General features: G+C 31.7%; 1 protein-coding gene across 1 annotated transcript in view; it reads right to left on the reverse strand.

The window, feature by feature from the left end:
* LOC124369738 (calcium-binding mitochondrial carrier protein Aralar1) overlaps positions 1–23,875 on the reverse strand; it is a 92,404-nt gene extending 68,529 nt beyond the window's left edge. The window contains exons 1-2 of the mRNA XM_046827804.1: positions 23,789–23,875; positions 23,581–23,646 (exon numbers count right to left, since the gene is read on the reverse strand). Of these exons, the coding sequence (XP_046683760.1) occupies positions 23,581–23,646 (66 nt within the window). The 5' untranslated portion in view covers positions 23,789–23,875. The remainder of the gene's footprint in view (positions 1–23,580; positions 23,647–23,788) is intronic.
* Positions 23,876–27,638: the final 3,763 nt, after the last annotated feature.

Below are 27,638 nucleotides of genomic sequence, written 5' to 3' on the forward strand. Positions count from 1 at the left end.
TTCTGCTTAATTTTTTAACATTTAACATCTTAACTTTTTATTAAAAAAAATTAATTGTAAATACATTGAAATGTTGCTGAAAAATACATTTTTTATTCTAACATAAATACTAATAGAGCTATAAAAAATTTTGAATTCATCATTCATTCTGTTTGCAAAGACAATCCAAATGAAATTTGGAAACTAACTCACACACACGTGCACACACGCACACACACACACACACACACACACACACACAGACACACACACACACACACACCAGAATCCCGCACGTGCTGTGTCAGGCACATGGGATCATGTATCAAATAAAAAACTGTTAATAAATAAACATATTTGAACTGTGAAAACACACACACACACACACACACACATACACGCACACGCACGCACACACACATACAGGGTGTTCACAAAAGCATGTCACAAACCTCTGTGGCTGATAGTACTCATCATTTTAGACAAAAAATGTTTAATAAACATAGGTTGTGAAATGTCTCCTTTAGCCGCTTACTGCCATTTTGTCTTTTTTTTACAAAAATTATCATCTCCAAAAATAGTTAAGCTCTTTAGCTGAACTACAAAGCACACAGTTTAGCAGTTTAGTTTCTTTAAACAAAATTTGGCACAGAGGTTTGAATGAATTAGAGAAAAATGTGGGAAAATACTTTAATATTAACAAAATGGCATCTGTTTAAAATTTGTAAAGTCAAATAACAAAACAAAAATCTGTTTAGATATAAAAATTTACTAGACACTATCTAATTGAAGAATTTTATTAAAATTCCATCAGTACTTGTTTCAACGAAATCCGGCAATAAATAAGCGAGCTCAACCACTTTAAAGGTACGCTTACACAAGCCAGGAGCAACAAACATTTTTACTTTAGAAATTATTTTATTTGAAACTCTGATTTTGCTCACACAGGGTGTCCATAAATTACTGTATCAAACTTCACCATTTGATTTTTCAGGTCAAAATAAGCAAGAAATATCATATAAAATATAGCACTTGCTCAGTTCACTATCTGTGTTTTAAGAAAAACATTATGTCTTTAAATTGAATAAAGAAATAAAAATGTTCAAACTTTGCAAAATTTTTAGTCTAATCAAGCCTTGTTTTGAAATAAAGTTTCAGAAAAATATCATATTAGGTTTCAAGATCGAAATAATACAAAAATTTTCAAACTTTAATAGCTCAAAAACGGGAGATTTTATGAAAAGTATAGGTATAGTAAAATATGAATTACTTTTAGATGAGCATTTCCATACCAAATTTAACACGCTAAGGCTTTACTAAGTGTCATCCCTTGCTTAAAATACAGTAATCGAGTTATTAATGTTGTTTAACTGCTGATTAATAATCAGCTGATTGTTACATTTAGCAGTTGAAAATACCTACTTATTGTGGTTTTTTTGAACACTTGCTATGAAATTAAGGTATCATTTTTTATGTATAAAATAAAAATATACAGATTTAAAAACCAAGCAAAATAGGACCATACTTTATATGACATTTCTTACTTATTTTGACCTGAAAAATCAAATGTTGAAGTTATATTACGCTTACATGCCCGGTGTCATGAGCATCATAAGTTTTTCAAATCACACTGCATTAAAAAATTACTGAAATGGTTAAAATCTTAAATAGTTTGGCCTCATAATTTTGGTTCAACATCTGTTGACTGAAGTTAGCTTTCCTTGCTGAGACTAAAATATATAAACATTTTAATTGTGTTATTTTTACTACGGTGTGAATCGGAAAACTTAAATAGTAATAAATATAAAAAATTACCTTCATAACAAATTCAACAATTTAATTTTAACCATGTCCCCCTTTAAATTTAAATAATCAACAGGAATTCATATCATTCCTTGATACAGAAGTTCAAGACAGATTTATCACAGAAAAATATGATTTGGAGCACACCAAAATTACATCAGTACTTTCAAAGCAAAATAAATGCAAACAATACCAAAAATGCTTTTAAAAAAATCCACAAACAATGATGCAACTTACAATGAAAATTGCTTTAAGAATTTCGCATAATGAATAGTAATGATCAGTGAGCCTGATAGGCTAGCTATTAGTTTGCAGTTAATTGTGACACTAATTGTGATTAATGTCACCTTTAAATTTAATACAAGAAACAATTCAGTACTCAGAGATGATAATACAGTGTGACCTACAATTCAATGGGTGCATTCAACAAATCTTACCACAAACGAGAGTAACAGATAAGTAATATCACTGACTGACCTCTAATTTGAATATATCTAAGAACAATCATTCCTCATTTCTGACTTAATAAGTTTATAAATATATTACATTATTTATAGGACTCCTAATTTGTTACTTATGTATTGTGTTCCAAATCAATTTCAATAGGCCCACTCACATTGTGGATTGATAGCTAAAATAAAGATCTACACTTTGAAATCTGCCAAAACTGCTGCTAGTTTAAAGCCTTTTATAAAGAAAGTAAAAAATAGTACAACATAGTACATCTTTTCAAACTGAAAATGTTAAGTCACTGGATTGATTATTTATTTCAAGTATGAGAAACGAAAACTATCCCTATAAATTTTGGGTCTACAAATTCCTAAATGCCAAGATCTACAAATTGAAGACTCATGCAAACCAATTATACAGGATCTTAACAATAAAGTTTCCTTGACTTATGCAGTATCAACAGATGCATATAAAAAAGGAACCTGGCAACCATCAATCAAACATTGGTTAACACCGGACTATAAGTATTACAAATTCCTGCCCACTATTAACATAGTCCCAATGAACATGATTGTTAAGATAGTTCAACGAAAAGTACAGAAAAGCACATTAAAGATATGATACCACATAAGTGACACAAACATTTTCTCCATTCTTTATGAATCACCACAAACCTTTCTTCAGCAGCTATTAATCATTTCTACTCGTTACACCAAAATCTACAAAAACGAAGTGTTTACGAGTAAACTCTCTCTTTTTCCAGTTTTGTAGTAGCATTTTTAGCGATACATCATCTCTGTCAACAACTCTCTCTCACATGTCTCATAGAATTATTGGGAATACACCACCAATCTTACCTTGACAGTTCCATGATGACACTAAGAATACCCCAATAACTTCACCAATACAGTATTAAGATCAACTTCATAGTTTTAAATAAAAAATAAAAATCTAAAAGTTAACCTACTATACAATAAATGCCCAGCTACAATTCATGTAATTAACGTCTTAATTGAGTGACCTTGAAAAGTCTCAGTGGCCAGCCCGCGCTAAAGCCCAGTCAGTGAATTAAGATAACACTTTTTAAGTTAAAAAAAAAAACAGAAAAAGTATTTTTCTTTGTTTTACGAGGAATTATATGCAATTAAAGTATTAATACTAAACAATCTTGTAACCAAGGTCCAATAAAAACTTCTCAAAATTAACTTTTGAATCTTTAACAGTTTTTTTTTTTCATATATAACCAATAGGTAATGCCTTTTTTAATAGAATTTGACTTAAATAAATTATTATTTTTTATAAATAACAAACATGTTAGTACTTCCAGTCACCTTCTACATACATACTGTAAAAAATAATAATATTCTTATCTTCAGCCATTTTACTTCGAGCCATACATAGCTACAATTTCATATGGAATGATCCAAACATTGTTTTTTTTTTTTTTTTTAGACAATTTTCTTAGATGGATGTGATTAAAAATGTTTTAAAATCTTCAAGAAATATTTACTCAATGGAACCCCAGTTGTACCACCAAAATCAAAATCTTTAGGGTAGGTTTATGTAAAATCAAATAAAATGAATAAATAAAACAATGTTTCTTTTATTGATGAGTGATTTTTAGATTCATCTAGTTTTCACAATAACTTCGTCATTAACTTATTACATAAATAACAAAACTAACCTAGTACAACGAAATATTACAACATATACAGTACATTATTCTTGTTCCTATAGAAAGGACTGAAGCATTGTACAATAATTTTAAATTTTTCTTAAATGCAGTACAGGATATGTGAAGGAGGTTACAGGGGAGAGTGTACAGTTTTGTATCAAAAATACCTAAACCCCTTTCTCCCTATCTCTAATGAGACCTTAGAGAAGTGCAGCTTTCGGCTCTGCCGGGTGGCGCACCGAGAAACCTCCTCCCGATGTGAGAGCTTTTCACGAAGATAGCATGGCTCATTCCAGTGTAAGGAACTTGTGCACCAAACAGCAAGTCTGTATTCTATACACTATTTCTATTGGTATTATATGTATAGTTTCCTGGTAAGCAGAAACATGATCAAAGTACCTCAGATTACAGACAAACCGCAATGCAGCGTTCTGCATTTTTTAAATTCAGTTTGCATTCTTTTTCGAGATGCTGTTGCCATAAACTGGGAAACAGTAGTAGACATTGCTGGGAAACTTGCAAATCGGCAGCATATGCATGAGAAGTGCTGTGCCAGCAAGCAATCTGACAGATCCGTAATATAAAAGAAAACAACGAAGGTACCAAACAACTTCCCTGAGGGACACCTCTGATTTTTTGCTTTTGAATAAAAACATGATGGTAAATATGTTTTTTTTTTGTAAAATCTAACATATGGCACTAAATGCTGTATGTTACAAGAATACATTAAAAAATACATCTAAAAGTAATTAAAGTTATCGAAATGAAAAGCGCATGTTTCTAAAATGAGTTGCATAAAGTCTATGTACACAATTAACATGTACTTTAAATTAAATACTGGATTGAACGAGAATCATCAAAAATGCATAATACTTGAGATGAGGACACTTGAGTTGTTTACAATTTAAGATATTTAAAAGCTGTTAATCAATTGTATGATGTGATATTACCTCAACGTGAGAGACAACATCCGCTGTATTATAATCTGTTGATTGTTTGTTACTCATATTAGAAATTAGATTTATTTGAAATTCCTGGCAGTACAATCTTTTTCTTTAAAACTGAGGAGTAGCTAAATTACTACTAATGTTATTTCAGTTTAATGGTGTTATTGTTATCTGTCACTATATGAATAAATGTTTAGTTTTTATCACAAGATGTTTTGTAATTTCATTTCATTTTTTTTTTTTTTTATTTAAGTTTTCAGAAGGCAACTTCAAATAAATAACTAAAAGGTGTATTACTGAACTTATTATAGGAGTGTTCGCAAAATAAGTATTACTATTTCTAAATTTGATAATAGTGATAAAATGTATTAAAGTATATTTAATTTGCACCTCTCTATATATTAATCTTTATGTTAACGACTATGCTATTCACTTAATAATGCATTAAAGGTGTTTATGAATTATTGTTCCCAAAAACTAGTCAATACCCAATATATTAATAATTACTGTTACACTATGGGTTCAAGGTTATGTGGAAATTATTGAAAATAAGGGAGCAGACAAGTATGCCAATGAGCCTGCATCAGGTCAGGTCAGTCTGAGATGTACTACAACTTAGTACAAAGTCTTTTATCACACTAGGTTTCTAATAAACAATGGAAGAATGTTTTAAATAACTTTCAGGCCAGGAGATAAGGGGTGAGAGACTTTATAATATAAAAATTTAGTAGACTTTCTTTTACTGAGCATAAAGAAATCATGAAAGGTTGTGTGATCCGTGGCTGGTGATTAGACATTACTATTATCACTTGCAGACAATGAGGATCGTGGCACTAATGGCAAACAATTCTTAGACCATGTAAGGTTAAGAACAAAGTTTACCAATACATTTTAGTATAGCCAAATGCACTACTATCAGAACCTAACTACAAGCTAAAGTATTTCAAATTTAAATTATAATAAAAATAACATTAATACCTAGTATTGTAGGTTAAAAACATGCAATAAACTATGTCACTATGTATTGCTACATTTGCATCTTAGTAATTAAAGCCTTATTTGAATTTTTCTGCTCGTGGAACGAGCTCCTGATTCTGATCAAGTTGTGGGGAGAAAACCATTACAAATCAAGGAATGATTCTTTTTTATTAAAAATTATTAATTTTTCCAGTTTTATTTGGAAATGTTATTGGAACATATTTTCTAGATACACACAGTGTATGCATGCCTATCCTCAAAATGATAGTGTAATTACATTTTCTTTTATTGAGAAAGAGATTTGCACATGGTGATACAAGTTTAAAATCACTTGTTGTACTAAATTTAATTTTTACTTTCTTTGTTAACAGTTTTTACTAACAATTCAAATTACGAGTACTAAGTCTGTTCACAATATATATATATATATATATATATATATATATATATATATATATATATATATATATATATATATATCAATATTTCACATTTCAGCAATCATAAACTTCATCCAGCTCAGTTTAACACAATACTGTAATTTATTAATGATACTATTAACAACTGTAATTAGAGTGTATAATGTAAGTATTGTATCTATTCCACAACATAACAGTTAATGTACACCATTAAAGTTATTGAACTGTTAAATTTGAGAAGTTTTATGAGCCATCATCTTGCTGAGGGTATTTTGAATCATTTGGTTTATATGAGTTTAACAATTTAAAATTTAATCAAATTTCAAATTAACTCTGTTAATTAAGTGGTTATTGTATTTTTGTTTCAGAAGCATTGTATTATTTTACTAATTAATAATGTACAGTATGTAATTTGTTCTACAGTGAAAATCAATCCTCAAGAAACTTTACGAAATACAACCATTTTTAAATATGGCAGAATTTTTGAATTTGCACATAAAATTAAAACACTCACTATTATTGACAAATTATAAGAGATGACTAAAAAAGTTCTATGTCTGTTCAAATGGACTATCTGACCCTACACAGCTATGCTACACAATTTAATCTACTTATGAGATTCATAAAGCTGCCTTGGAGAATTCTAGTAGTGGGGAATAAAGGTCCATGAAAAAGTAAGTAGTAAAAATTAAAGACCCAAACTCAATAAGAAGCCTGTGTTCTGAGACAGCCTTGTCTCCTGCCAACAGATTCTACAAAACGAGGTAATGATATCACTGACCTCAACATTGTTCTTTCAGATAAAGGCAAAAGACAATGTTTGGTTATCTTGATATTTGGCCGCTTTCACAGCATAAAAACTATCCATCACATGTACTCGAATACAATTTCAGTAATGATAACAAACATGACACCTTTCTTACATCATTATTATGAACATAAAACCTAAATGACTGCAATTTTTATGCTGAATCAAAGTTCTATAATAATAACTATGACAATAACAAATATACAATAAACTGCCTTGTTATACATAACTAAACATCCACATTTTGAGTTAATCTTCCAAAGCCCCGAAATTGAACACACAAGCACTTATAGTTGTGGTTGACGTATTGTGCCTAGCGGGGAAAGTGCCAAAAGCTACAACTGACCAGGTGTTGAAGCATATGTAGTTTGTCATATCACTTTGGCTGCCCTGTTGTTGATCACATGATATCTCCATGGTGATCACATGGTAGCCTTGGATTACACCTTGGGCTATATTGACTCTTACTGTGGCTCTCCATTCCGTAAATGATTAGTCATCGACCAACATCACATAGGGTATCATTTCAAAATTATATCTGCCTTAATGTTACTGCAAAATATTTTTTTAAATTTAGTTTGCCCAAATAGTTGAGAATAGTTTTATAACACGGTGAGTTATAGGAGTTATAATTAATGTATGTTATTTTTCACATTGTTAGCCTACCACAAACTGGATTTAAAACGGATAAACTGAAATAGATACTCTTGATACTTGACAATATTAAGCAAACTCACCACTAAGCTTTTGCAACCATAAAATGTGCAAAGAGTAATCAATAATAAAGTTTGTTTATCGTTTAGTTGTATCTTATTTTACTTGTTTGTATAATTTTATATGCCAATGCAAAAAACTCTACATTTATATAAGTAATGATACAACATATGTACCTTATTACTTATCAACAATTTAAATTCAACATACAAAGGAAAGATTTAAATAATGAATGGAATAAAGCAAAATATGTATTAATTAAGTAATCAATCCTTAATTCTTAAGTAGGCAATGCAAAATTTTTTTGTCAGTTTATCATGTATTTCTCAACTCTAGCTTAAGAAACACAGAGCATAAAGTATGTTGTTTCATTTCAACATCTACTCGTATTGAAATCATTAGGTTAATAAATTATGGCATAGTTCTTCATGAGGAGAGATTAAATCTTTGCTACCAGTATTTATTATTTTAGATAAGAGTACACCATTTTATACCAAATTAAGAGCAGACCCTCTCTTACATGATGAAGAGATGGTAATGATATAGTACAGTGAAAGTATTTATGCCAGTCTGTCTATCTGTGTGTGACATGCTGGCCCAGTCTCAACAGAGACCACTACTGTTTCCAGCATGACCTTGGTCAAGCAGAAATAGTCATTAATGATCGTAACATGCTGTTAACAACTCTTATGTAACAAATGTCTTATATAAGATTTAATGAAATAGCTAAAATAACACTTTCTCAAACATTAACTCCATTACTGTTTTTTGGTAAAAGCATACAGTACAGTTTAAATCTCAGTCTGATGTAGAGATAAAGATCTTCATTACTATAATGCTTCAATGATATTATTACAGAATCGACTGGTAACTACTGTATTTTACTGATATCATTGTTTATCCAATATATAATATCAAGTTTACATTAAAATCATCAATATTTCTCAGTCTTCAAAACAACAAAAACTTGTAACAATGCCACATTTGTTATGGTGCCAGCTTGTGTATATATATCCTATATTATTTCTAAATGTGCACTCATTGTAAGCATATGACAGCATAATGAAAACTAGTATACAATATTAAAATTAACATTTTAAATGAATAAATACATATTAATGTTCTTTAACAGCGTACAGTGTATAACAAACTATTTATCACATGATTTCATAATTAAAGAATGTGTACAAGTAAACATTTATATACTCATTGATTGACTCTAAAGTGAACAAAATTTGATGTGAAAATAAAAATATTTCTTCAGTTACAGTATCAATCATAACAGAAAAAAAAATATATATATATTGTATATATTGTTAAAAAATAAGATAGATCCATCATGTTTAGAGACAAAATAATAACTAATAATAAAAACATAAATTGAGAGTAATTTGTATTATACACCTCGATTGAAGACAATATGAGAGATTTCATGAGGTATAAAAATGTATGGCATGGATTCAAATTCAAGAAATAGATAAGTACGGTAGTGAGTTTAAAAGGAAGGTGAACTGGAGCTTAACTCAACATTCAAACAGATAGTAATGAAGGTATAAAAATTATAACCATGAAAATAATGAAAAAGTTTAATTCCTTAACCCTGGAAATGGTAGGTAGTTACAAAAACTGTGATTACAACCACATTTTACTAGTTGTGCACACCACCATCATCTGTAGATAAGTAATCATTGGGGTACATACTATTCCATATTTTCTTTATCAGCATATTACAGCCAACATTTACATATAAATAATTATTGTTTATTAGTATTTATTGCTTTCAAAATTAAAATAAGTAAAAGTTAACAACAAAATTGCTCAAGTTTGCTTCAGAAAAATTATTTTTTTTATCTCTTTATTTTTCAAGATATAAAAATGTGCCAAACATTATTTTCTGTACAAAACAATAAGAAAAATCCTATTTTTACAAAAACTAATTGATCTTTTTTACAGAATAGTACAATTTTGCAGGTGAATTTTATATATTTTAAGCGTGTGTTATAATTAAATAAAGTATACATGAAATTAAATAACAAAACATCCTGAATCATCTTATATATAATGTGACGTATTTGAACTTAATGTCCAATAGCAAATGTTTGATTAAGAAGGTAACTGCAAAAAATACTAGTACTAGTCTTTTGCCATTTCCAGGGCTAAGTAGTTAAAAGAGAGAGTGATCCTATAAAACATGACTGATCATAATTTAAATAGGATATAACAAGATAGGTAAGGGTGAGTGATAGCTTTATAACTACAAGTATCTTTACTCACATGGTACAGTTTTGAACATCCAAAAATTTTGCAATGTAGTAAGTGTTTACATAATTGCTTGGTTTCATTATTTTGAGGGCCTGCAAGTATTCCTTTACCAAATTTTTGTTAAATACCTTCTTGTGATATGTGCGAAAAGCAACTGCCTATAACCATGAGTGGCCATGTTAAATTTTATATGAGGTATGACAGTTAAATAATGGGATTTGTCTGAAAAATATACTTTATTCAAAACTCTTACAGAAGACAGGTAATTCCCTTCAATGTACTCACTCACCTTCTCTATGTATGCACTACTCCATGTGAATTTTTCATTGTTGAATAGCAGTATTGTAGATCATTTATCAGCCTCCTCAGCATGTCTGTCATTTTTGTCTCAACTTTTTCTAAAATCACTTTTCACTTTTGGGAAGGTAGACATTGTGAAGGGCAATATCTGGTGATTAAGTAGATACTCAAGCACAATAATGTCCTTCTCAACTAAGAATTTCTTCACAGAAAGCAAGTTGTAGGCTGGTACATTATCTTAATACAGAATCTATGATTTGCTATTCTATAGATCTTCTTTTCGGAGAGAGCTTGATAGCCCTAACTCCGCCTCTTTAATAAAGACATTTTTCATTCATTCTTTCTTTTTTTCTAAGCTTGGCCAGTATTTTTGTTAGCCGTTTGACCCTGATGTAACCCACTCAATAATAATGCAATCCAAAGCTATGAGCATGATCTTCAGCTTTGCTCTGCCAAGCTTTTATCATCCTTGAAATGATTCGATTTGATTTTTTTTTACTTTACATTTTTTGTTTCATCAAATGAATGGATTGATGCTTTCTGCATTGTATTGTCATTGGAAAATCAATGCTCTGTCATATGTTAAGATCGTTTCTACCAATTCAGGATCTGCAGTGAATCACTCCATGATCTCAGGTTGGATGCCTTATCTGTTTTCTTTTTAAACATGTTAAAGGGTTAGTTTGGTACCATTTTGGTGTGTTGCAAATCCTCATAATCCTCATTATTATATCTTCTCTCTGTCATGTCTGCCATCATCTGAATATATAAACATTAGTCTTTCCAGAATTCATTAATTTTTTAATGATTTCTTAATGTCTTCATCATCCTCCTAACCCTTCAAAAATCATTTGGTCCATTTAAAAACTTGAGTATGTGACAAAATTATCACCAAATATTTTCTTCATCAATTATAAACGCACATTGGTGGTTTTTTTAACTCAATAAAGAATTTGATGTACTGCTCTAATTGTAAGCTTTTAATTCACATCCTACTCAAGCAGGTATTAAAAATAAGTAAACTAGATATAGAGATGAAATAAGATGCTTTCTGTACAGGAATATCAAAGGTCATTAACATTATACACCCCCTTCCTTTCTGAAAATCATAACGGCTATGGCAAGTACAGTACCTTTATTTAATTGTCACACCTCATATGTATATTTCAATAAAGTTTTTATCACATGACTCAAAAGTCTAGTCCATTCATGGGTTTTTTTTAATTTATAAGTAGTATTTTTCAATAAAAAATGATTTTCTTATGAAAACCCTCTACTATACTACAAAACATAGGTAATGATTTGTCAACTGCTGGATTTAAAATGGTAAACTAAAGTAATTACTGCAAAGCCACTCAGTAAACATGTTTTCTGACTTTTGGTATATGTGATTAATACTTTCTGTTTAAAAAATCTGTTAATAGCTTCATTATCTGTGTTTGCTTCTTAATGTGATTTGCTTAAGTAATTTTAAATAACTCTATTAAATTTTGTTAATTTTCTACCTATTGCGATAACAAATTTCAATTTAATAAGCCTAAGAAAAATGGTAAGAAATACATCTCTTAGTATTTAATTATTAAATATTATTGAATATTAATTTAAGCATAAATATTTACTGTGAGAAAACATGAAAGCTAGTAAGTGAAGGAAATCAAGAATATTAAATATTCTTTAATATAAGATAAGATATAAATAAGATAAATTTTATCTTAATCAAAAAACAAGATTGTGAAGCAATAAATTAATATTGAGCACTATAAATTTTATTTTAACTTAAATCAATGTTAATCTCTTGTTTTCCCGATCATTTTACCTTATTTCTCATATTATGTGGAAAAGTGTTGATAAAATGTACTTCAAACCAATGAAAACAAATCAGTACTCAAAATGCAGTAAACACTTGTTTCAGAGACCCAACTTAAAATCACTATAGGACAACAAAACACTTGTTAAAATGTATTGTACGGCTTTAAAATTTTCTCACATCTATTCACTTCTAATGTTACACTATAGGGCAAATGAGCAGAGGCTGTTTTCTACACAGCAAGAAAGCAATGGAAGGCTCAGACAGACTCAGTCGTTTTGATAATGAGCCTTACCAAAGTTAGACACAAACAACAAACAAATGATAACTGGTGTAAAACTCTTCTCTGCTAGGTGAACTCTTTGAATTGTGTAAACTCTGGACAATAGACTGATTTCAAATTCCCCCTTGTGCCTAATTAGTATTTTATCAGTCAGAAAATATTAGTCAGCCCTCTAATTACAAATATAATTTTACTATCTACTTGTTTATTTTCGTCTATATTAAAAGCTCTGGGAACAATATCTTAATAGAGACTGCAGATTGTTTTAAATACCAAGAATTCCTAACACAACAATTAAGAAGCTCTTAATTAGAATTTTAAATATGTGTTATAAAGTGTAATATATTTTTTTTATTTTGTTGTGTGTAAGTAAGCGTATGAATACTTTTTCTTAGACAATGGCTATTTAATATTATCAATAGGATAAATTATTAAATACATTTTAATTTTGTTGTAATTTAAATTTTTTACATTTTAATTTAAGAGGTTAGTTAATAGTTTTTACATTTATATTACTGTTTAAAAAATATTCTACAAAGAGAACTGTCAATTAATTAAAGAAAAACTCATTACCTTTATAAAATTCAAAAGTATACGCCTCTTATAAGACTCTCTTGGCCGTTAACTCTAGATCCAAAACATCAAGCATCTTAAAAGTGAGTATAATAAATCTACTAAAGACAATATCACAAATTTGTTGACAATATATTCCTGTGACTATATTATAGCAATTTAAATAACCATGATGAAATTTTTGTAAGAACCACTGTAATACAATTATTGTAGTTTATAATATGATATGCTTAAGTAAAAATATTAAAATATGAACATTTTGCTAGCTGATAACTATTGTCAAAAATCTAGTGCTTTGAGACTCACTGGGGAATTTTGGATTAAGCATAAGAAGACCATGGTTTATCACTTTGATAGTTTGGACACTATCAATCATATTATAAAGTTAACTATAGGTCTGATGCAAACACTAAAATGTTTGCTAATAGACCTGCTGCATGCTTGCTAGTACTGACCAAGGAATACAGTTGTGTTGGACAACTGCACGCTAGGCTATGTGTTCCCAAAGAATCAACATGATGACTGAGCTTGTACCGTCCGTAGGAAATATGACTCGGGGTTCCCCATGAACCCCATTTAGTTCACCGTCACTTTTTGGAGCCACAGTACATTGCTGGCTATTGCGTATTAGTAACTAATATTATCCAGAGATAATGAAAAATGTTAAATATACTATTTTGATTTTATGGATTACTGAACTTAAATAAATTATCTATTGCAATAATAAAATGTTCACTATTACATTATAAGCAAATAGAAAATTTTAAAATATGTAACAATTCACAAATTCTAAATGCTCTTGTTGTCATCTTACAAACTTTTTTTTTCCTTTTGTAATATAAATATAAGCCTGAAATTTGTCACTATTTGTGGGAACTGAGTAAATTGTTCTCTGAAAGTTAAATCTGCCCCTTATTGACATGTTGACACTGGCAGACAATTAACATGCAAACGAAGGGTTGTTGATTGATTCTGTAGTAGAGAGTGCGTTAGATCCACGTGCAAGGTATGCAAGGTGAAAGTATCCCTCTCTTGTTGAAGATTATTATGGTCAAATGGTGAAAAATCATAATAATGAGATAAATTAGAGAGACTGTATGAAGTCTCAATAAAAATATACATATTTATTATTAACACAGATTCAATACATTAAATGATTAATTTATTAGATAACACATCCTCAAAGTGAAATTATTTCTGCAGAAATTTGCTTTGCTCTCAATTTGAAACATTTTATTTTACTTAGAAGTAATGATATAAGACACATCTGCTTTAAACCATTATATTAATTGTACTATTTAATTTAACTTTTAAATAAAATTATTTAAATAAAAGTAGGGAAAAACATTCCAGTCTAATTGTCTTGAAATGCTTCCTTTTTCTACCAGGATATGATTTTGATTTAAGTATTCACAAATGTTTTAAGATACAGAGCTCAAAGACTGTAACAGTACTCTTATAACAGTAATACCCTTATAGATGACAGCTGTTGAACTCTCTCAATTTAACGAAAATTTATTTTATTAGGTTTTAGAGCACAGTTAAAATAAGAATTTAAGATTGATATTTTATCTCATTTAGCTCATAAGGAATCAAAGGAACTTTAGTAGATGAGGTGTCTCATTTGGGAGAGCCAGTGGCGGAGCGGTCTAGGGAGTGGAACTTTGGGTCTCAGATAGAGATAGCGTAGATTAAAATCCTGTCTATGACCATTGCACTTTTTATTAATACTATACTGTACTGACTCTCCTCCTTATTCTGTTTGATAACATCCCCGCACAGGCCAAGTGGCCCTTAAGAGCGGGCTGAATAAGGCTAAAAAGGAGATCAACCTCTCATTTTATGAAAAGGAATAAGTTTTATTTTAAAATAAAATAAATTTTAAAATTGCCATTATGAGAGTGTTAAAATTGAAAAACCAACTAGATATATCTTCAATAAAAACTAAAGTAGTCCATGATATTTTTTTTCTTCATCTGCCAATGTTCAAACAAACTGTCAAAACATTTTTTTTGTTAAAGTCAGACCAAGTTTTCTCCACTATAAATAATTTTTGACGTTGGGATTGTTTTGTACTTTGATAAAACAAGAAATAAATAATTCATCATTAAGCATGGTCAAGTAGATCAAAGTGGCTTTAGAAAGGTAGAATAAGTTTCATGATGTTCAGCCTCCCAAAATGAGTTTTACGTCATATGACTCGTGATAACACTAAAGATTAGATAGCAAGACAGCAACTCAAATGTGACCTCAGTGGTCAAATGTCTCCATTTATGTTCTGCGACAATCACATATCTGTCAATTCAATGTACTGATAGCAATTGGTAGACAAATTAAGGTTAAAAGTCAGACATTCAACAGAGGACCAATCATTACAGGAGCAATGGATGAGCTATAATTTAACATAAAAATAAAGTGGTCACGATACTGTCCCTACCAAATATTTGATGTTGGTAAAAATATTTAAATAATGTAACATTTATAATGTATTATTAATTAAATGCATAATGGATTTCAAAAAATAATCTGAACTAATTGTCTACAGCTCTGCCTTAAATCACATTCATACACAACACCTGCAGTAGTTTAGATACTACATGCTATTTATTCCAGTTTGCAGAGAAGTGTGATAAATATTGAAGGCAACAAAAGGCAAAGTATTACAAAATTAGTAATAATATTAATTAATAATTATTAATTTACTCTGACTATAAAAGTATTATACAAAAAATATACACAGCCACTGTGTATTATTGATTGATAACGTTGTATTATAACTGAGTGGCTGGAACTATAATGGTTAACAGTATCTCACAGAAGTGTAGCTCCACTGTACCTACTCTAAAAGAGAACTTTGATGGCATAGACCAGAGGTTCTCAAAGTGTGGGGCGCGACCCCCAAGGGGGGCGCAATGAAGTTTCAGGGGTGGCCAATGCTTGCTTAAAAAATTATTTTAATTTACTTACTAAATAATAAAGCAAACTTATTATTTTTAAAATTACAAAAGTGCACATATATTTTTTATCATCGTCGTAATAGTGCCAAATATTTTATTTTTATTTATTTATCGGCAGTAAAATACTGTGAGTTTATACCAACATATTTTCAGTACAGCCTGGATATAATTCACGGTAGCGCCTGGTTGTTGTTGGTTTCCCAATAACTCGTGAAGTACGACCGTGACCGATCAGCCCCAGACTTTTCCGAAACCTCTACCACTATTACCCCTACCACCAATGCGCCTCGTCTAGTGACGTTAATGCAGTTCCATGTTATGAGCGTAGGGTATCTCCATGTTTTGTGGTTATTTTCATAAATACTTTGGTTTGCGTAAGTGTATATATTTACATCGAAATGAAAAGGTTTCTTGTAACTGTAACAAGTTGTGGAAGTGGAAACGCATCAGTGAAGGCAAGTACGAGTAGTAGCATCAGTGACAGTCAAGATCAAATAGGACCTGAGCAACACGGCAAGTGTAACCACTCGTTCTCCACGTCCAAGATGACCAAGCGTAGCCAAAGTCCACTAGTATGACGAAAGTAATTTGTCACTAGGTTTTACAAAAACAATCATAAATGGCCAAGAACAGCCACAGTGTGTAATCTGTCCAGCCGTCCTGGCCTCTGCCAACATGAGACCTAACAAACTAAAAATACATCTTGACACTAAACATGAAAATATCGCAAACAAATCTAGAGAGTTTTTGAACAAGAACTTAATAGTGTTAAAGCTACAAAACATGTTTCTTTCCAACATTACAGGTGTATATTCAAAGGCTTTGTTATCATCTTATCAGATTTCTCGCAGAATCGCTCAAAAGAAATAACCGCACTCTATTGGAGAAGACCTGATATTACCAGCAGCAATTGATATTGTTTCAACTATGTTCGGAGAATCCATGGGTCAACAGTTGAAGGTCATACCAATCTCAAATTATACCATATCAAGACGTATAGCTGACATTTCGGAAGATCTTCACGTGCACTTGATGGAAAAGGTGAACAATTCTCATTTTGCTATAAAAGTTGAAGAAGCTACCGATCTTCATATAGTTGCTTATTCAATATGTTATGTAAGATTCGTCGATGGTGATGCGATGCAGGAATAATTGCTTTTTTGGGAGACGTTTCCAACCGATACAACAAGTGAAACCATTTTCCGAATGAGTATACATTTTTGCAGGATAATGACAAATCTTGGATCAAATGTACATGAATTTGCACAGATGGAGCTTGGGCTATGTCAGGAAAGTATACTGGACTTTGAAGGTTGATAAAAAAGGTAGCTCAAGAATCTAGATGGACACACTGCATAATTCATAGACAGGCTTTAGCAGCAAAAGGTATGACCCCGGAACTTGATGAAATTTTACAAGTGGTCGTGAAGATTTTCTGTGAAGATATGGGCTCAGAACACACAGCTTTACTGTTTCATACTGAAGCTCACTGGTTATCGAGAGGAAAGACTTTGATGAGAATATTTGAGCTTAGACATTATGCCCTTGCATTTTTGCTTTACGAAAACCACCACACAGTTTTTCACAGACTCAGATTTTTTGCTGTGATTAGCGTACATGGCAGATATATTCGAGAAAATAATTGTACTAAACAAGTCTTTCCATAAAAAAGATGCAAACCTTCTGCAATGGACTGAAAAGGTAAAGCTTTGTAAAGAATCTAAGTTTATACAAGAGGGGTCTGAAAAGTGACAATATTGAGCTATTTCATAATCTAAAAATTATGATTGAAGAAATTGATCTCGAAACTATTCTAACAAATCTAAAAAATGCTTTCTTAAACGTGTACAAATCCTCAAATTTCATTTTAAAAATATTTTCATGAGGACTTGGATGGTTTGGCATGGTGTCCTCCAGGTTGACACTGAGCTTGAAAGTAAGTTTAAAGAAGCTTCTCTCATATCCTTCTGGATTGGTGTAAAAAGGAACAACCAATTTTGAGTGAAAAGGCATTGAAAATACTCACTCATTCGCCGCCACTTATTCTTGTGAAACTTGGTTTTCTGCTGTAGCTACCATGAAGAGTAAATATAGCTCAAGACTGGATTTGACCTAGGAAATCAAAACTGACAACGCGTTTCGACAAACTATGCGCAAAGACAAATCAAGCACATCCTTCACATTGAAACTCTTGTTATTATTATTACTTTTAGTTATTAATAAAAGTTATGTAATGTACAAACTAAAATAAATAAATAATAAATTGTAATTGTTTATATATAATTTGTTGTTTGATTACAATTAAACCTACTTCCCCATTAGGCTCTAATGCAGTATGCATAAAATGTGCAAAACTAAGCAAATAAAAGTTGACTGTACAGATTCGAAAGCGACTCACTCATAAAATATAGTAAGGTTACATGGGGGGGGCCCGGCACCAGCTGGATTATGCAGGGGGGGCTCGAAATACAACAAATTAACATGAATGTAAGAAAGAACACACAAATCAATTGTGTAAAGAATTGGCTAACGTTCTTTTTTTATTAAGGAAACTAAAAACATGTACCAGTAGGGAACTTATTTTAAATGCTTATTACTCTTTTTTTCACTGTCACCTATTATACGGTACAACTCTTTGGGGAAACTCCTCTGGGGCTCAACAGATTTTTATATGGCAAAAGAAGGCGATTTGATTATAGTGGGAATTGGGGACACTGAATCATGTAGACCGCATTTTATTGATCTGAGTATTCCAATGTTACCCTGTGTGTTCATGTTTCAGTCAATTATGTATGTTAAAAACTATTATGCAGAATTTAATTTAAGAAGCAGCAAACATGTATATAACACCAGAAATAAAAACCTTATTGATGAAAAATTTGTACGACTAAGTAAGACGAAAAGTACATACATATTGGCATGTAATTTAACAAATTACAAAGCAGTTTTTTAATAAATTACCACTAAATGTAAAATCTTTGTCTGTAAATAGTTTTAAATTAGTTCTTAAGAAATGGTTTTTAAAAAAAAGCTTTTTATAGTTTAGACGAATTCTACAATGTTTCATTAGATGACATAAGGTCAGTCCCAAGGTGTTTGTTTTTTGTTCTTGTAGTTAATTGTATCTGCTTTTATTATTTTTTACAGCACAAGGAATTGATATTTATTGATGATTTATTTTTTCATACATTGTGCTAAATATTTAAAAAATGTATATTAACTATGTGATCAGAAAATAGATTATTGTACCTATGTTTCAATTAAGAAATTATAAGTTAGTCCTGGTAGTCAGCAAGTAGTATAGCTATATGTAGGACTTTCTTTTATTCGTAAAATGACTTATAGGCTATTTTTCTTCATTTAAACCCATATAACACCACATACTTTCAAAAACTATGTAATTTTGTCAAATCCCAAAAAAATTGCAGAATTATTTTTAGGATTCTGAGGTTCAAATTATATTTTTTTATATAATGTAGCTATATGGGCTGCAACATTGCAATATTTCTTCAAGAATAAACTTTAGGAAAAAAGGTTTAAATTAAAGTTGTAAGGCTTAAAAACTCTATCCTCCCAAGTTACAGTGCTTTTCATCCTCGCACATACACACACGTGCACACATGTACACACATGTGCACACACGCACACACTCACACGTCGACATACACATACATCAAAGCATTTTGGCTCTTACTCATGGTCACATTCATCAGAAAAAATCTTGTTATTTAAGTTTAACTGAATACCAAAGAACAGTTTGTTGTAATTTATTCGTTGCTCTTGGTTGCCTCTCGGTTGCCTGTTATCAATCCAAAACTAATTATCATAGATACCAAACGCAGTTTTGTACTGTATCCAAGTATGCTTTACGGCTTCTTCTGTGTGGAGAAGACGACAGAGTAATTTTTGAGATCTGTGTGCATGCTCTGTTCCTATATCAAACCGTGTGTTGTATGTTACATCTTAATATTGTTTACAATGAATTTATAATAACTTCAATTGGTACTTTAATTTAGTATTTTTAATTACAGAATTGTTTGTGTTTTCTGAGAATTTTGCAAATTATATATTTTATTTTCTTATACATATTAAGTTGTAAAATGTATATATTAAAAATCCCTAAGATTAAGATTAATTTTTAATGCTTTTACTTCTTATAATAATTTTATATAACAACTTAATACTAATTTTACTTATTTTTGCATTACATAGCACATCCATCTAAATAATCACAAATCCTTTTTAGCACTGACTTGAAGAATCATATAGATCAGAGTTTCCTAATTATTATTTGAGTGTCTCCTTACATTTTGAAATAAAATACATTATAAAATAAAAACAATTATCAATTTAAAACAATTATATAGTAAAGAAATAGATTTCTGTCTTAGAGGCAACCATCTTTTAAGTACTCAAGTTATAATTATGATAATAATCACCATCATAATGAAATTAAGTATTTAAGTAAGGATACACAGTATGACATTTGTATAAACACTTGTAAGAAACCCTTTCTCAAATTATTATTTAACAATGAACCCATTAGCCTCCTACTTTGAAATTTTGAGTATCACTTGCCAAAAATATAAATAATTTAAAAAAATTTTTTCAAAATTTTAAAAAGTGCACTTATTGAGAAAATAAAAATTTTGTATTTGATCTTTCAAACAACCTTTATGACAAAGTATATTGTGTTGCACAAGAAAGAGCATTAAAACTGAGTAAAATGACACCACTCCCATCTCCCTAGCTCGATTAGGAGAAAAGCTACTACGATTTCAAAATATGTTGGTTCCAGTGTTTTTGCAGATTTTAAGGAACTTTATATAGCTTTATATTTTGGACTTTGAAAATGTTCAAAATATTTGGGGAGAAATTATATTATGTACCTATTAATATATTGATTCCTAATTTAACCAAATTCTGAGGTGGTTAAGCAATTTTTTTTATTTTAATGTGTTGATTTCATATGGAATGACCGTAGCAATGCTAGGTGTGTTGACGACCTGGTGCTTATGGTCTGAAGGGAAAAATAAAGGCACGCTGGAACGCTTTACTAAAGATGCCATAAATTTTATAAACAACTAGCGTCATGGGGAAAGTCTACGGATTAACCCATCAAAAACAAGTATGATCACTTTCACCAGGAAAAGAAAATTCCAGCTAGTACAACCTGTTCTGGAAGGTATCAGGATAAAACACTCTGAGGCAGTCAAGTATCTGGGCATAGTCCTGGATGGGAAGCTGACTTGGAAACTACATATTGAGGACACAATATCTACAGTGACAAAGGCCCTTGGGGCTTGAAATAGACTCTTTGGATTAAAATGGGGACTGAAACCCAAAATGATTTATTGGATCTATGAAGCCATTATAAAACCAATAGTCAAATATGCTGCATTAGTGTGGTGGCTAAGCAGAACAAAAAACAGCTGCCAATAGCAAAGGCTAGCTTGCATTAACATCACAGGAGCATTGAGCTCCTGTCTAACCCTGGCACATGAAGTAATCCTGGGATACACTCCTCTGGAGCAGGAGGTGATGAAGACAGCCACACTAAGCGCAAGCTTCTGGGTACAAAGGTGATTAAAAGTCTACCTCCTCATAAGGCCATAATGAAAATAACTCAGAAATTTCCTGAGGCTGAAATGATAACCAACATATCAGAAAGTACCGTTAAGAAATACTCCCTTGAGAAACCATACATAGTCTCTATTGCAGATAAGGAAAAATGGAGTAAAAAGGAGGCTTACCCTACAAAAGGAGTCCAAAATTTCTACACAGATGGTTCACGCCTTGACTCTAGGACAGGATTCGGTACATACGGAGCAGGAGTTAACCTAACTGTGCCCCTGAGAAAACACGCCTAGGTCTTCCAAGCATAAGTCATGGCAATAGAACCATGTGCCAGAAGACTCATACAATTGAGGCCAAAAGAAGCAGAATCTAAATACTCTCTGACAGCCATGCTGCACTAGAGGCACTTGACGCCTCTTCGTTTGACTCAAAAGCAGTTTGGGAATGCAGAATGCTATGGTAGAACAGGCAAAGAAGAACAGAGTTTCACTCGGTTGGGTGCCGGGCCATGTTTCCATTTCAATTTCCATTCATGGAAATGAAAAAGCAGATATTCTCGCCAAAATAGGTACAGAGTGCCTTATGGTAGGGCCAGAGCCAGGCTGTGGAGTAGCTTTCTCTTAGAACAAAGCTCTTGAAAAAGATTGGGAAAAGAGGATTAGATCCTTTAACTGGAGTAGGGCCTCAGGATTAAGACAATCAAAAATGTTTATCTCTTCTTATGCTAAAGGGTGGGCATCTCTACTAGATCAAAGTAAGGATGATATAAGAATGATAGTGGGGATTCTGAGAGGACATGGCCACCTTAGAAAACATCTTATGAAGGTGGGTCTTAGTCAGATTGATGAATAGAGACTCTGAGGAGAAGCAGAAGAATCAGCGGAACACATATATCACAGAACACAGTGGCTAAGTTGTAGTGCGATATCTACAATTAGGAAAAAACATCTAGGGGCATACCTTCTCAGCCTCAAGTACATCAGAGAACAGGAGCCCTCAATGTTTTTGGTTTCTGTAAAAGTCTCAGATTCTTTGCACAAACATAAGTAAGGGAGGTGCAAAGTTCCTTTTACTATTGCATGCGGAGACAACTATCTCTTTCCCTCGGGAAAAATATGTTACTAATAATACCAAAGTTAAAGATAACCTTTACAAGCGTTCACATGATCTGAGCTTGAATTTGTGTACTATCTTGAAGAATGTTTTTCTTTATACGCCAGATGTGTAGGGTCATGCCAAGTCAACGAGGCCCGCAATAATGGCCGAGGTCATTTCCAATCAGAACTTTCCCAAACGTTCCAGATCATCCAACTTTTCAGACATCAAATCATGTTGGACGGTCTGGCACATGATCGAGAAAGTAATGATTTTGGAAATGCCCCTGGCTATCAGTGCCGGCTTCAAAGTAAAGACAAGATTGAAAATGAAATATGATAATCTTCCTCTCTTCGGTTAGCATCAAAGACGGCAAAGTACCGAACTTCATATTAATAGATACATCAAATTATCCGCTATCGAATGCTACCATTACTTTCATTGAAAAACACTACAGTAACATAAAGAGGCTTTTTCACAGTGATGTTAAGACAATCGCTGCAGGCACCAGTTATTGAGAATGACCTGGGTTAAGAATCAAAGTGAATCCATAAAACCCCATGAGAGTAATATGGCTATTATTTAAGATCAATTATCAATTTTTTGCATTGATTATTGTCAAAGCACACTAAAATTCTTGTAAATGAGATTAAACATTGTTTAGATAATTCTGACTATTTTTTATTACAATTGAAAACCAGTAACTACAGTTTTTCAAACCATACAACTTGTATTTTAAATTTTTTTTCTCTAAAGTTTGTTCCTAAGAATAAATTCTAATGATGCCAAACTTTTGTCCTACCCTATACTGTACTGATCTTTATAACCACAAAATCTGAAAACTGGACAGAATTGACAGTAATTTTAGGTTATTTGACACTTACTTATATTAGTGTGTATACAATTAATTATCAAAATAAGTTCAATAAAATTCATAGGCTATTAGTTCTCACCTCTAAACAATTTGCTTCAGTGAAAAACAGCGGTATTAATTCCTTCAACATTCCTGGGGGAGACATCTGGACAAAAAAATTATAAAAGTTTTATAATAACTGGCAACAAAGTCATAAAACAGATTATTACTACATAAAACGTTTACGATTAAAGTGTAGATTAACTGCTGAACCCTTTAATATGATTTGAAATGTTGGATGAACTTACCTAAAGCCGCACCACAATGTCACAATATAATTTTATTTGATTTTTCAACTAATTGCAAACAGAATGTTGTGTTCAATTCAATTGAGCTCCAAAACAATTATCAGCTGACTGTCCACGACGAGTCTCTATTCTATGGTAGTCTAATAAAAAAGCCAGTAAACAATATTATACACATACTAAAAAAAGTAAAATTTATATTATAATTTATTTGACAGTTGACGGCCAAGCTATTTCAAATTTATAACAATTATCTAAATATGATCTTTCTTCATGCTTTTAAACATGTTGAAACATTCGCTTTATGCTCATTTAATAATTTAAATTTTTGAAGATAGTAACAAAAATAACATACAAATAACAAGTAGTAATTGTATGTTATATTGTTGCTTTTGTCAATAATAACTATAATATATACATTATGCAGTATATGTTAAAATTTATCCACACATACAAATACACATTTACATTACCTTTAAGACTTGCCACCGCGATGTCGATCAGTTGAGTGATTGCACCAATTGTTGACAATTCTTTTCGAAAGCCAAATTGTTCATTGCAAGGGATAGCATTTTTAATCAAAAAGGGAAGATTCCTTAAAGAAAAAACTCGTCAAATACTTAATTATTTTTGGGATAACCTCAGTTGGTTTGTAAAATCAGAAATTTGGTATGATACTTCCCACTTTGGTATGGAAGTTGAATAGTGTATACGGCTTGAAAACCCAATAGGTAGATTTTTGGCGTTTAGTTCGAGACTAATTGGACAGATGATCAGCTTTTGATACATATTCAGTATAAAAACAGATAGATTTTTGTTGTTAGTCTGGGAATCGAGGCAATTTCTATGGGTACATGTAATGAGTTCTGCCCAAAAAAAAATTATTGCTATAAACAATATTTATTTTTTCTGACCTTAACAAAGTCTAAACTTATCATCTCATTAAATTTTTTTCTATATTCCAGTATTTTTAGTACTCACTAAAAATAACAAATTATTTTATCGGCAATTGTTCCTTAAAAATAAATAATCTACAATTTAAATTACATTATCTGCAAAAAGTCTCAATAAGATGCAAACTAGATTCTACGTAAACAAATAACTATCATAAGTAGATTCTATTTAATTGCCTTTAAAATATATATGATTGCCACTGAGTTAGTTTGTAGAAGGTATTTTACAGTGATCACTAGCCTTCAACTTAGTACAGGTAAAGTCTTACTTAATATACACAAGTACAGTATTAGCCAAAATAAGCCGTACTGAAATGGTAATATTTTACTATGGGAAACACAGTAACGTTACATATAGATTTTACCACTAAATGCAAGTCAAAGAAAGCAAAATCGGTTAAACTCGGGTATTAACATCTTAAATATGACCCCCGTTCAGTTTTAGGTAACACTCGTATCAGTCTTATAGGTTTTTCATCATTTGTATGAATAGGGGTTGTTCCATTCTCCTAATACACATGGTTATTTTTTCTTTGACTTGAACGATGGTAAATAGTGGGTCCTCGCGAAAATTTTTTTCTTTCAAAATTCCTCAAAATGTAAGTGTCCAGTGTTGTAAGATCGGGGGAGTGGGCTGGGTAAAGAAAGGTTTTTCTAAGGAGACGAGATGGTTGCCAAAGGTTTGTTAGAGGAAAGCAATGTTGTTAACGACAGTGTGACTGGTTGCGCCAACTTGCTGAAACCACTATGAATTTAACAGCAGATTTCGTGAACGACAAAACATCCTGAGGTCTCTCAAAAAAGATCAAGAATGGCTCTATATCGATACTGATTTACAGTAAGAGTCTCTCCATTGTTGCCTTCAAAAGGTATGGTCCCACTATACCCCTCCCAGACACAACGCACCGAATGGTTACACGCTTACTCAAATCAAATCTTTAATTGCTCGTCACAATTACACATTGTATGGCAAACGTCAGAATTAATTATAAATTTAAGACTCGCATACCACATTACCACCACGTCCAAACTTACATAATTTTCATGCATTCCAGTCTCATTCATCCATCGCCAATCTCAACCCAGTTCCAGCGCTGGAGTCAGTCATCGAATTGGGCGGTCTCCCAGTTAAACGCCAGAAACTCGTCAACGCTGTAGAATGCATTTGACACCAGGAAGCGCTTAAGACGAGCTTTTGACGCCTTGGGCGTTTGTAATAGAATTTGGCAAACTGTTGATGAAATGAACACCTGTCTGTGAAGGCAGATGCTCATAAACTTTACTATGTTGTGGCCTCTCTACAACAGTGTCAGGACATTCAAATCCAAGCAAATGTGTTGTCTGCTTGTTTATGAAACCATTAAGGTGCACATGAAATTCATCTGTAAACTATACATCACTCAGAAACTCAGGTTCTTCATACCATATTGCTAACATTGAAGCACAGTACTGAACTCTGGCTAGTTTGTTTCTACAGTTCAAAAGTTGTTCAGTTTGTATCCTGAAGGGAAAACCACCAATGTCTTTGATCATTCTTCGCAGTGACGTATTGCTAATATTCAGTTTAGGAGAAGCGGCTTCTTTTCGGCGACTGTAACACTTGCTGCAATACTCTTCCGTGGTTTTCGTTTCTACAGACAGTAGTTGGGCAACCTGAAAAGCCATTTTGCTGTGTCAAAACACTACCTGTTCTTTGAAATTTTTCAACAACACAGGATCACAGGGCGGGTTTTTGTGGAAATGTTCCTGTAAAACGTAATGCAGTGTATGACAAGCTTGGCCCACCCGTACATCCAATTCTGTATGATCGAAAATAATGCTCTACGATAAAGACTTTCTCTACCGTTAGCACCATGTCAGCAAAAACTAACCTCACATTAGAAAGAAGTAATGAACCCGAAGCCGTGGCAACAATCGAAATTGAATTAGCTGATCAAGAAGGCAACTACAGCTTATTCAGTTTCAGTACTGTATATTATGGCTAATACTGTATTTCTCACAATCAGGTGTTCGTCCCCAACATCATGTTTGTGTAAATATTAAATAGTGTAGTGATAAAGACGTCGAATCTAACAAACATATAGTTAAAGATGTTTTATATTTATGTTAGAGTGTTAATATTACATTGAATTGTATTTTATTACTAGTAAAATCTTAAAGTCTAATAATATAGTAAATATCATCGAAGGAATAGCAAAATTGTTATCATGAAAAAATAATATAATTTCACAACTAAACATTGTATTACAAAAACATTTATTAATTTAGGTAAATTATATAGAAATCTGTCTATTGAAACCACCGGACTGATGGAAATTTCCGGGATATTTTTTGCATTTTCTCCGACCATGGCCTCCAGCACATAAAACCACCATAATCCTCTAATGTATGTATATATGTATAAATGGATTATGCAATATGGCGTGAGCTTGTGAACACGATATATGTCGTAATTTTACTTACAGACCAAACTTGTCACGAATACAACATATGCACATACCTTGTCACGTGAAATCTAACTTCTGAGCAGAGGCCTTTTTTGGTACTATCTGTTTCAGACTAAGCAATGAGGAATTTTTATAATTAGGGTAGGTTTTACGGTTCAATCAAAATCGAATTTGACATCAAAATGAGTTATTTCCCTCAAGGGTATACGGCGTGGCGGGCTCCCGGACAGTGTTCCCCTCCCCACAACGTCAAAACATCGTAACGTTCTGATTCCATCAAGATACAATAGGAAGCGATTTCAATTCGCAAGCGACTAGAATCAACATCTGTTGGGAGGTAAGCAAAAGAAAACATATTCTGAACAACTATTCAACCAATTTTAAAATACAAATTTATAATTAAGTTAAATTTTCTGTACACAAAATGACCACTTGCAAATTTTCATTTTTAAG

This window comes from Homalodisca vitripennis, chromosome X (genome assembly GCF_021130785.1).
Source record: "Homalodisca vitripennis isolate AUS2020 chromosome X, UT_GWSS_2.1, whole genome shotgun sequence".
Lineage (NCBI taxonomy): Eukaryota > Metazoa > Arthropoda > Insecta > Hemiptera > Cicadellidae > Homalodisca > Homalodisca vitripennis.